This window comes from Mauremys mutica, chromosome 2 (assembly GCF_020497125.1).
Source record: "Mauremys mutica isolate MM-2020 ecotype Southern chromosome 2, ASM2049712v1, whole genome shotgun sequence".
In the NCBI taxonomy this organism is placed as follows: Eukaryota; Metazoa; Chordata; order Testudines; family Geoemydidae; genus Mauremys; species Mauremys mutica.
The window spans coordinates 228,262,394-228,274,590 of NC_059073.1; the positions used below are offsets into that span (position 1 = coordinate 228,262,394).

At 45.6% G+C, this 12,197-nt stretch overlaps 1 protein-coding gene across 15 annotated transcripts in view; it reads left to right on the forward strand.

Annotated features, from left to right (window-relative positions):
• TBC1D5 (TBC1 domain family member 5) overlaps positions 1–12,197 on the forward strand; it is a 503,676-nt gene that overhangs the window by 429,757 nt on the left and 61,722 nt on the right. For all 15 annotated transcript variants that reach the window (XM_045005374.1, XM_045005379.1, XM_045005375.1 and 12 more), the window contains one exon: positions 2,044–2,207. In XM_045005374.1, coding sequence (XP_044861309.1) covers positions 2,044–2,207 — 164 coding nt within the window. The remainder of the gene's footprint in view (positions 1–2,043; positions 2,208–12,197) is intronic.

The following is a 12,197-nucleotide window of genomic DNA, read 5'->3' on the forward strand; positions in this document are numbered from 1 at the left end:
TAAAACCACTGTCATATTTCATTTTTATCAATCACAGCGGTAGAGATGAAAGCTGTCTTAGCTCCCTGAATACCTTACCTGTTGTGAACTCAGGGACCTTGAAATTTTTATCTCCACTGCACTAAACAAAAAATCCATAGGACTTGGAGAAGTGTAGCTCCACGTGTCATAGTGCCATGCAAACATTAGGCAAGTGAAAATAAACTGTTTTTTGTTTTGTTTTGTTTTTACATAATGTTCAGTGGAAATAAATATTTCCTTTTTGGAACTCGCATCTCCTTATCTTCAAAATGCTTCAGCTCAGCTGTTGAGAACATTGTTTGGATCAGCTGTTATGAGGCAGAGTATAAAATCCATTGGGTGTACTCAGCTTTCTTTCAATATTCTGATTTGCATATTTCTAAACTATGCTTCAGAGAAAATGGGCAGAGTAAGACGTAGGGTATGTTTACACTGCAATTAAAAACCCGTGCTGGCCCATGCCACCTGATTTGGGTGTGTGGGGCTTGGGCTGTGAGGCTATTTAATTGCAGTGTAGATTTCCAGGCTCGGGCTGCACCTCTCAGGGTCCTAGAGCCAAGGCTCCAGCCTGAGCCTGGAAGTCTACACTGCAGTTAAACAGCCCTGCAGTCCAAACCCCAGGAGCCTAAGTCAACTGGCACGGACCAGCTGCGGTGTCTAATTGCAATGTAGACATATCCATAGGCTTTAAGCGCCTAATGAATGATAGCGTGTAACAGGTGACGAGCCCTATATTTATATTTCAAATTTTATTATGAGTTGAAGAGCCAGGAGCTTATATGCTCAACCTTTCCATAATATTGTGAATTCAATTTATTTTATTTTATTTTATTTTATTTTAATTATGTATTATAGCACTGCCTGGTGTGCTTGATGCTGCACAGGCATATAGGAAGATACAATCAGAATATAAAAAATGTATGTGTTAGCTCTGCATCACTAAGATAGAAAATACAGTTTGGGGGCTAGCGGATCAGAAGGGAGAATTGACTTTCTTTTTATACTTATTTAGCATCCCTAATAAGCTTAATGCAAGTTAGTATGGATTTCTCTGGACCTGTTGAAACAAATGATAGTAACATTTATAAAGGAAAGTCTTTGAGAGTTGGAACTAATTCCTATGAATTTGGCGTAACTTCTCAAAGTGAAATCAACCATATTCTCTGTTTGTTTCTCATTGGTGCAAGAAGATTAAACTGATTTGCATCTATTAAAATATTTGCATCTTAGTTCCTTTCTTAGGGGCTCTTAATTCTCAATCCTAGTACTTGAGCTATAGTCATGCAGAACAACTCCCAATGATGGAAGAAAAGTAGAAAATAAAACATCATAAAAGTCTTTCTTCACAACCTTATATATATGAATTCATTAAACAAAAAAATCTTTTCCATTTCCATCCCTTTTCCCCCACCACATATTGTGTGTAAGACTGAAGGCTTCACATCAATCTTCTCATATTAATTATGTGTGTCATACCTAGTGGTACCTTAGTAATTTGTATCATATGTGCTTATTAAGATTTGGTGTTGTTTTTCTATGCTTTCTCATTAGAAATATACAGAGGCCTGTATGTCAGAGTAGTTCTCCATATGTCACAATGCATACAGACACTTTAATTTTGCAAAATCTCATTCTGTGTTGATCTGCTTATGAATCTCAGTGAGCAACACGTGGGAGCAGGTCTACACTATGGCAGGGATCAACGCTCTGAGATCGAACAACCGGCAGTCGATTTAGCGGGTCTTGTAAAGACTCACCAAATTGACTGCAGATCACTCTCCAGTCAATCCCTGTAATCTACCCCTGAAGAGAAGAGTAATCTCCCTTTGACCCCTCATAGTGTAGACCCCGTGGTAACTTGACCTAAAGTACGTCGACTCCAGCTACGTAATTCACGTAGCTGGAGTTGCGTAGCGTAGGTCGACTTACTGCTGTAGTGTATACATACCCTGAGACACGAAGTACTTGATCGAGCACTTTTCCACTGATTTAATGATTTGTTGCTCTGTGCTTGTTTTACAGGCCAAAGTTCAAAAAATGTCAGTTCATCTCCAAGCATAGAGAGCTTGTCTGCAGGACGTGAATACACAGAATCTCCTCCTTTGTCTGCATCCAAGAAAGATTTCTTTTTCAGTACCATCTCCCGTTCTCGTTCCCACAGCAAAACTATGGGCAGAAAAGAGTCTGTAAGTTCCTGAACATTGTGAGCTGGTTTTGGTTTGGTATTTTTTCCGTGACACGTTTCACTTATTGGAATTGATATTCTTTCTTATTAATTGTTTGCCTTTGAAAATATTCCCCAAGCAGAAATTAATGACAAAACAGAAATCACTGAAGATATTTGTATAATATTTTTTGCTAAATAGCATCTGCTCTCTACCCTCAATCCCACAACCCTACTTTATCTTCTGAAGCCCCTGAAAGTCTCTCGTGGGCCAGATCAGAGGAGAGACTCCTGCAAGTTCATTTCTTTCATTAGACTTCAGGGGTGGGCCTGAAACTAATATAGTTCAGAGACTGACTTTATAATCATAAGATCCAAATGTATCCCCCTTAAATTCCCTAATATACTAGAGGTTTCCCACAATGTCTGTCACATCTGTATCCTACAATGACTGTTATATCTCCAAGCAGCCACTTTCTTAAGCCACAAGAAATTCTTATTTAAAAAACTTGTTGCTTTCATGTAAGGAAATCTGCTGATGTGATAGGTGCTGTGTAAGAACTTACCACCTTACTAAAGAGCTTTTAGAGGAGATCTAGTTTGATTAATCTTATATGTTATGGACGCAAGCTCCTTTACTGAAATAAAAAATAATTAATTTAAACTTAAAAAAACATTTTCTTCAGCCATCTGCCTCACATAATCTTTCTGATTGTTAGAGACATATTTATGTAATGAAAAACTGTAGAGTGTTTTGCTGAAAAATGTACATTTGCTGTGTTTTTACAAATTTACGTTGATAGAATTTCCTGTTAATTTCACCAAGTAACTGTAATAGCAAAATTTCTGTACTATACCAAAACTTTCAATATTCAGAGATCCCAGAAATACAAACGCACAATGATAAGTTAAAGACAGAATGGAAACATTAACTGTGAATGTCATAACTTTAAAGTTTTAACCCTAAGATTACAAATAATATAGATTTTTTTCTGTTTGGTATTTAAAATTTGCTGCCTTACTGGAAAAGTTTTTTTTTTTAAATATTATATTTTTAAATTTAAGACCTTGCCTACTTGTTTTACAAACGAAGAAAACATGTCCATTCAGCTTTTTACTCAGCTCTGTTCAAACAATATACTGGGAATAATGAAGACACTGGAGTGGGAGTTACTTGCTTTTTCCTTTTATTGGGGTGCCTAAAGACACAAGTATATAAGGCCTTGTCTACACTGGCAAGTTTCTGCACAGTAAAACAGCTTTCTGTGTTGTAACTCCTGAGATGTACACACTGCCAAGCCATTTAATACCCAGAAACTAAGAGACATGAGGTGTACAGCTTTCTGCGCCAGCATAGACACCCTGGTCGATTATAGTGCCGCGATTGGCCTCCAAGAGGTGTCCCACAATGCCTGTTCTTGCCTCTCTGGTCATCAGTTTGAACTCTACTGACCTGCCCTCAGGTGACCAACTGTGAGCCCCACCCCTTAAATTCCTTTGGAATTTTGAAAGTCCCCTTCCTGTTTGTTCGTTGATGCGTCCAGTGGTCTCAGAGCATCTTTCCAGGTGACTATGCCTGCTGCATGCACCAGGCGATCCGCCGCTTGGAGCAATGCTGAGCTGCTGGACCTCATCAGCATTTGGGGAGAGGAGGCTGTCCAGTCCCAGCTGCACTTCAGCCGTAAGAATTATGATACCAATGGACAAATTTCACAATGCATGACACAAAGGAGTCATGACCAGGACACACTGCAGTACAGAGTCAAAGTGAAGCAGCTACGTAACGCCTACCAGTGGAGACTTCAGTAGCTCACGTGCCAGTCAAGAGTGGACTGAACCAGGAGAAGAAAATCTTGGACAGGATGTGGAGGGGGAGGGGGATCCAGAGGCAGAGGACGAATCGATGGTCAGAGAAGCATGCTGCCAGGAACTCTTCTCTACCCCGTAGGAGGCTAGCCAGTCACAGCTGGCAGGGCTTGGCGAAGCGCAAACAGGAGAGGAGGCTCCTGGTAAGTGGCTTTGATTTTCTGGAATCACTGAAGTGAGTTGTTGGGGGCAAGAGGGTTGCAGAAAGCAGGCTTGTGTCTGTATGATGCGCGTACCACCACATGGCTAGTCTGAGCAGCAGAACAGGGTGTTGATTGATTCCCTCACTTCATGCCTCAGAGATCTCCACAAAACTCTCATGGAGATACTGGGCAATCCACGGCTGCAGGTTCCTTGGCAGAGCTGCTTTGTTTCTTGCCCCATTAAGAGTAACTTTCCTGCACCACTCTGCCATCACAGGGGTGGTGGTGGGACCATTGCTGCACACAGCTACAGGCTTGGAGAAGACCTTCACTTGATTCCCTGTTTACCCTCAGTAGTGAGATATCTTCCATAATGAACACAGCCTGTGGAAAATGTGGGGACAGTAATGATTATAAGGCCCCCCCTACAGTGCTGGCTCTCCCCAAGAGCCACATGCCCAGTGTACAGTACGGTCCTGGAATGCTGATTTCCCCTGCCCCTGCAGTTATTCACCATCTTGGGGATCTTGTGGCTCATGTGTGCTTGCCGGGGGTCAGCCAGTTAGTGACAGGTATGTGAGTACTGGCTGTGTTTTAAATCACTGAATCAGTGGTCCGTGTGTTGCAAACAATACTGCTTCTGTAAAATGTTGCATTTTGGCTTCACAGATATGACTTTGGGAGCCCAGTTTCCCTCTTTGTTATCACCGGCTGAACGGCTGCACAGAATTAGAAAGCTGCCACGAAGAACTAAAGAGGGATTTCTGCATGATGTCATGATGCACTCTGCTGCCGAGAAGCAGGAATTGGAGGAGTGGCGGGACAGCGAGAAGAGGGACCAAACAGAGAACATGGCACACGCCAGAAAGACATGCGGCCTTAAACATTATGGAGCACCAAGTGGATGTGCTCCAGGCGCTACTAGCACTGCAAACCGAGCAGCTCCGCGCCCCCCTCCCCTGCAGCCACTGTCGCAAAACTCTTTCCCATGCGCTCTCCAGACAATTCCAGCACATTCTTATCAACCGCCTGGCTCCAGTCTATACCTGCTGCATTCCACTCCTGCCCTGTCACAGTCCAGCCCTGCGGACTCCCGGTACCCACTGCACTCAACACCCGGCCCTCTGTAGTTTAGCCCTGCTGAAGTACAGTACCTGCTGCACTGGACTTCAGAGGAGAAGGTTGGATATGATACCTGGACATACACAAATCTTTAATCATCCCAGGACCCCGCCTCCTCCTGGGACCCTCCCTTCCCCTATCCCCCTCAGTGCAGATGTGTTTTTTTGTTTCTCCCTCCCCTCAGATTGTTGTTTTTTAATAAAAGAAATGTTTTGGTTTAAAAGCAATCTTTATTCCATTAATTGAAAGCAAAAAGGGCCTTGCAAAGCAACAGGCAATTTTCTTACACCTTCATAGTGCATCATCTGCACCAATCACAGTCACCTCCTAGCATTACAAGCGCTGCACTCCTGAGCATAACAACAAACATTAGTGGGTTTCAGCTTCAAATTGCTGATCCTTATGGCCCCGCACTGTGCCCCTCTAATGGCCTTGGTCTCTGTTCAAATTCAGCCTCCAGGCACTGAGCCTCAGCAGTCCAGCCCTGAGAAGCTTTCACCCTTCCCTTCACAAATATTATGTAGCATACAGCACGCGGCTATAAGCATAGGACTATTGTCATCAGCCAGGTCCAGCCTCCCTTATAGGCAGTGCCAATGGGCCTTTAAATGTCCAAAAGCAAACTCAACGGCCATTCTGCACTTGCTCAACCTGCTCTTGAACTGCTCCTTGCTGCTGTCAAGGTGCCCCCGTGTATGGCTTCATGAGCCACGGCATTAAGAGGTAGGCAGGATCTCCCAGGATCACAGTGGGCATTTCAACTTCCCCTACAGTGATCTTCTGGTCCGGGAAGAAAGTCCCTGCTTGCAGCTTCCTGAACAGGCCAGTGTTTTGGAGCAGGATGCAATTAATGGCCCTGCATACTTCCGTCAACCCATTCCAAACTGGTTAGCAACCAATCAGTAGCAGTCTGGAGTAGCCAGGTTCCACAGTGCAATCGCCACGCGCTTCGCCAACAACAGGGCAGCTCTCATTCTCGTGTCCTTGCGTCGCAGTGCTGGGGCGACCTCATCACACAGTCCCATGAATATCCCATGAATGTGGTTTTCCTCCTCTGAAAGTTCTATAGCCACTGCTCATCATCCCAGAGGTGCATGATGATGTGATCCCACCACTCAGTGCTTGTTTCCCGAGCCCAAAAGTGGCCTTCCACTGTGATCAGCATCTCCGTGAATGACACAAGCAATCTATTGTCGTAGCTACTATGCATGGCGAGATCAATGTCGAGCTCCTCTTGCCTTTGTAATTTAAGGAATAACTCCACTGCCACTCGTGACGTGTTAGAGTGAGCCAGCATATTGATCAACAGTGTGGGATCCATTCCTACAGAACGAAGAGGCAGAGTGTGCAGTACACAAACCATTGAAAGATGGCATCAAATGCAGCTGGAAGCACAGGGATTGCTGGGATGCGAAGCAATGCATCACGGGGCATCGGGACAGGATCCAGAATGCCCTGCAACTCCCTCTGCCTTCCCACAATGCTTAGCAGCAGAAGAGGAAGAGATGCAGCGGTGCACTCTGGGCAGCTATCCCACAAAGCAAGTGCCACAAGTGTGAACACACTATTGCGCAGGCAGCTGACTCTGTGGACATACAACGGCGGTTTCCCTTCAGCACTCTCTGACTGGCGCTGTAACTCTGCCAGTATAGACATACCCTAAGTAGTGTTTTTCCAGTTCAAAGAATAAGCTCCACTTGAACTGCTCTAGTCTACTTTGTTCTGTGCAGGCAGACTCCCTGCATCCATAGAGAGCCCCACATGCAGAACAGCTTGCAGAATCAGGGCCCAGGAATGCAAGAAACATTAACTCCTGGGCACTGCCTGAGGCACAGTGGGTTGAGTTAAAGGACAGAATGGAAACCTTACATCTCTCTCTCTTCCTGCCTGAGACGAAGTAAAACAAAACACATTACTTAAAATGTATTTTTGTAGGGATTTTAAGTATAAATGTATATATTTTATGGTATAATTTAAAAGGGTCTAAATTTGAGCCAATTATGTCTACAGGTTGTGGTCTGGCTATCATGCTGAATCTCTTGTGTGTAAATGGAGTTTAAGACTAATGCCTCTTTTATACTGTAATACTAGATGTACAAGAATTTTCTATGATACCACTCATGCTTGGTTAGAGTCCCTTGAGAATCCCATTATACATTTTCTGAGTAATTGATTTTCCCAACACTTCTGTTATTACTTTGTATTTTCTTTTCTTATTTTCACTGGATGACTTGAAGAAAGGTTGAGGGAGGGAATGTTTCAAAGGAATAAATCTGTAGTCTCGGTGTTATGGTCCGTTTCTGAAAACGTCTCAGAATCACCAGTAAATTCATAACATGGCAGTCTAAGCAGAGCACAAATTTTCCTAAGGGTTCTTTAAATTACATCATATGCTTTACACTGTAGTGCCTCAGAACTAAAAAAATTGAGCCATATTTACTTCCAACCACTTAAACCTATTTCCCCGTATTCAGCTTTTTGACTGCCTTGTTATAGAACAGAAGTGTTTTATTTCACGTCAGCTACTAACAGAAAAGTTTTACTTAAATTTGCTCTTGATTACTAAGGATGATCACTTGTTTTCATTTCCTCACATATTTTATAATGGGGGTGGGAACAAATAGTGCAGCCCAGTGTCCCAAAGTAAATTAAGTCAATTACTCTCAGGCCAGTAATTTATAGTTGCTTCATTGAGAACTGTTTTGAGAGGGAAAAAGAGGCAAAGGACTTGAAAACATATTGGGTTCACTTTATTGTTGAATTTATTTACTATGCTGTGACTGATCACATACCTTTTTGGTAGATGGTAGTTGTATTACTGTTTGATATTTTGTACATTTTGCCAATCCTAGTTATATTATGGATTATGTCCAAGAATTTTTTATGGAAAGCGACTCTAGTGTGCACTTAGTCATACTTCAGTCATTTTTTAAAAATGGTTTTGATGTATTTAAACATCAGCCATTACTCATTTTATGGACACCAGAAAAACCCATTTCCCACCCTCAAAGGTCTTTGCTAAGAAAAGGGTGAGAGGAGGAAAACATATACACAGAAACACATGCCCTACGGTGAGGAAATTGCAATAATTTAGCCCCACAGGTAAAGCAGGGCAATTTTTGTAAAAAATGCAGTTTGTCAACCCAAAACAATTAGCGAATTCATGTCAAGTTTAATAGTTAGAGCCAAACTGAGAAAATCAGAATGTTTCAGAAATATCAAAATGAAACATTTCATTTCAATCCAGCTTGAAATGTTGTGTTTTGACTGCAGGCATTTTGATAGAAACACAGGATTAGATTCACAAAATGCTGGGAAGAGTGGAGGAGGATCTCCCTTATACAAGAACATTTAGCCTGTGATCAGGGTACTCACCTGGAAAGTGTGAGACCCCATTATGAATTAATAGGAATTGCCACTGTGAATGACAATGAATAGTCATTCAGTCAGAGAAAGACAATGAGAATGGTTCTATTACTTAGTGGTTAAGGCATGGGCGGCACGTGCCTCCCGCATTTGGGGAGGCTGGCCCGAGTGCCAGAAGCTCCCCCCAGTTCCCAGACCATGGCCCCGTCCATGCTCCCCGCCCCTGCTCTTCCCTCTCCTCTAAGCCCCTTTTTCCAGGAGGAGGGACACGGCAGGTGGTGATGGCCTCTCGGGGGGTGGTGGAGGAGAGGAGGGACTCAGACAGGGGCAGGCAGTGGTGACCTGTGGGGACAGAGCAGGGACAGGAAAAGGCAGAGCACAGATGGGGCCGCGACGGCCCAGTCATCTGCATTCTGAAAGGTGGTGGGTTGGTGGCTGCTATTACACCCGCCGCCTGTGGGTTAAGGGCATTCACGTAGTATGTGGGAGACCCAAGTTCAAGTCCCTGCTCTGATGACTATTTAATTCTTAATACAAAATGTGGCAGTTTCAACAGGAGAGGCTTAGACGGACCCACCCCAGAATATCTCATAACTCAGTGGCTAAGACACTTTCTGCACTGTGGGAGACTCAAGTTCAAATCCTTTCCCCATGTCAGGCAGAGGAGGGAATTGCCTCCCACATCCCGGGTGAGTGGCCTAACCACAGGGCTAAAGGTTGTAAGAGAGGTTCTCTCTGCCCACCCAAGTTTTGTTTTAACGTGACTCAAATTTTTTTTTACTTTCAGATTTGCCAAAAAACTCATTTTCGATTTGACCTAAAGCTAAAGCATTTTCAAAAAAAAATTTCAGAAATGCCAGCAAACAAAAAAATCCATTATTTGTCCAGCTCAAAGTTGCAAGATTGTTACGAGATAAACGGATGTAGCTTGCATACATTTTTCAAGTTCTGAGTCATGACCAATACACTGGACTTTGCTTGGAAAGGGCACGGTCAAAACTGATTCTTAACTTGATTCACTGCCTCCAGCTGAATCACTTTGACAAGGAGGCGCAAGATAGGGGGAGGAATAGCTCAGTGGTTTGAGCATTGGCCTGCTAAACCCAGGGTTGAGAGTTCAGTCCTTGAGGGGGCCATTTAGGGATTTGGGGCAAAATCAGTACTTAGTCCTGCTGTGAAGGCAGTAGGCTGGACTCAGTGACCTTTCAGATCTATGAAATAGGTATATCTCCATATATATTAGACTCCTCATGCTGAGGGTCTTTACTCCTCTAAGACAGCAAAATTCCTGTTAAGTGCTGAGAAAGTGATGTATTTCCTAAACCCAAAGACTGATGAAAATACATTCACTGTTACTATCTTCAGAGACAAGTGCTATTTAAATTTTTAGCTGAAAACATTAATGCTGGAACTTGAGGTGCTGGGGGTGCTGCCACACCCCATGGCTTGAAGTGGTTTCCATCATATATAAGGTTTACAGTTTGGTTCAATGTCTCTCAACACCCCCACTATACACATTGTTTCAGCACCCTGGCTTACGGCCCCCTTTTGGCAGGAATACTTGAAGTAGAAAGACTCTGGGGCCATCTCCTCACAAGGAGGAGTGGCTTAACTGTTACCGTATTTTTCCGTGTATAAGACTATACTTTTTCCTAAAATCCTTAGCCTAAAAATTGAGGGTAGTCTTATACACGGAAGTAAGCCTCCTGTGCCCTGCCCTCTGACCCCCCCAACCTCTATCCACCCCCCCCACCCCGGAACTCCCCTGCCCTCTCTCCAACACCCCCTCCCTGCCCCCTTACCGCGCTGCCTGCACGTGGCTGGTGGCGCTACAATCCATCCGCGGCTGGAGCTGGGAGCACGGGGCCGGGCAGTGTCCGGAGCCGGGCATCCGGGTAGGTGGGGTCGCGGCCACCGCAGTGCCCGGACCGCACTACCGGAGCCGGGCGGCCGGGGATGCGGGGAGCCGGGCGGCTGGGGACCGGGGGAGCCGGGGACACGGGGAGCCGGGTGGCTCCCCGGCTCCCCGCGTCCCCGGGTGCCCGGCTCCGGTAGTGCGGTCCGGGCACTGCGGCGGCTGTGGACGCGGTGAGCCGGGCGACTGGGGAGCCGGGCGGCTGGGGACCGGGAGAGCCGGGGAGCCGGGCGGCAGGAGTCGCGCGGCCGGGGAGGGACGCAGCAGGAGCCAGGCAGGGCTGCCGCCGGAGACCAGCCGGGCGCACGGCCCTCCTCCTTCCCTCTACCCCTACCTCCGCGTCCTCTTCCTGGGCCTGAGCAGCAAAGTCGGGGGGGACAGCTGCAGTGCGGCTGGAGGGAAAAGAAAACAAAACAAAAAAACCTGGGGCATGGCCGGAGCGGCAAAGCAGGGGAGAAAAAAAAACAAAAACCTGAATTTGGGGTTAGAAAAGTGGGGGCGTCTTATACATGGGGGCGTCTTATACATGGAAAAATACGGTATATGAAAAGCATCTGGTGCCCTTCATCCTCCCAGCAGCAGCAGCAATCATGATGGAAAAGAGTAGTGGTTCTCAAACTGTGGGTCAGGACCCCAAAGTGGGTTGTGACCCCATTTTAATGGGGTCGCTAGGGCTGGCTTAGACTTGCTGGGGCCCAGGGCCCAAGCTTAAGGGCTTCAGCCCTGGGCATCAGGGCTCAGGTTACAGGCCCCCTGCCTGGGGCTGAAGCCCTTAGGCTTCGGCTTTGGCCCCCTGGCCTGGTGAGAGGGGGCTTTGGCTTTGCCCCCCACCCTGGGGTGGTGGGGCTTGGGCAGACTCAGGCTTGGGTACCCTCACCTGGGGTCCTGTATTAATGTTTGTTGTCAGAAGGAGGTCGTGGTGCAATGAAGTTTGGGAACCTCTGGAACAGAGCTCCGGCGTCATTTCCTCTCATTACCTATCTCCCTCACCCTATGAGCAGACTGTGGGGGGAAATTGGACAGATTTGCAGCCCTTCGTTTCACATTATGATCACCTTCCTTCAACTACAAGCATTAAGAACAATCAGTTCCTGTTCTTGGCAAATAGCAGGGCTGACAGCTCTTAGTTTTGGCAAACATTGGAGCTGTCTGACACCTGTCTCTGGCAGGAGATATTGGGCTTGGCTTTTGGCCACAAAGAAGTGTTAAGATGGAAACTGTTGTATCCAAGATTATAGTTGGCCTTATCAGCTGTTTCCTTACTTCTCAGGTTTGACTCAAGTGACACCATAAGACATACAGATAGCACTGTGTCAACGGGAGAAGCCCTCCCACTAACACAGCTTCTACCTCTGAGAGGAGTATCTCCACCCACAGGAGAAGCTCCCCCATAGGCATAGGTAGCGTCTTCACTAAGTGCTACAGAGGCACAACTGCACTGGTGTAGACAAGCCCTGGGATCTGCATTTTGCATAACACCTCCGAAAATCAAGCCACTGATTTAGCTGCCTCACTTCAGGCACCCAAGTTTTTTGGCCATAGACTACAAAGCATAAAAATCCAAAAACCCTTTCATAAGCCGACCCTATATTTCAGGGGT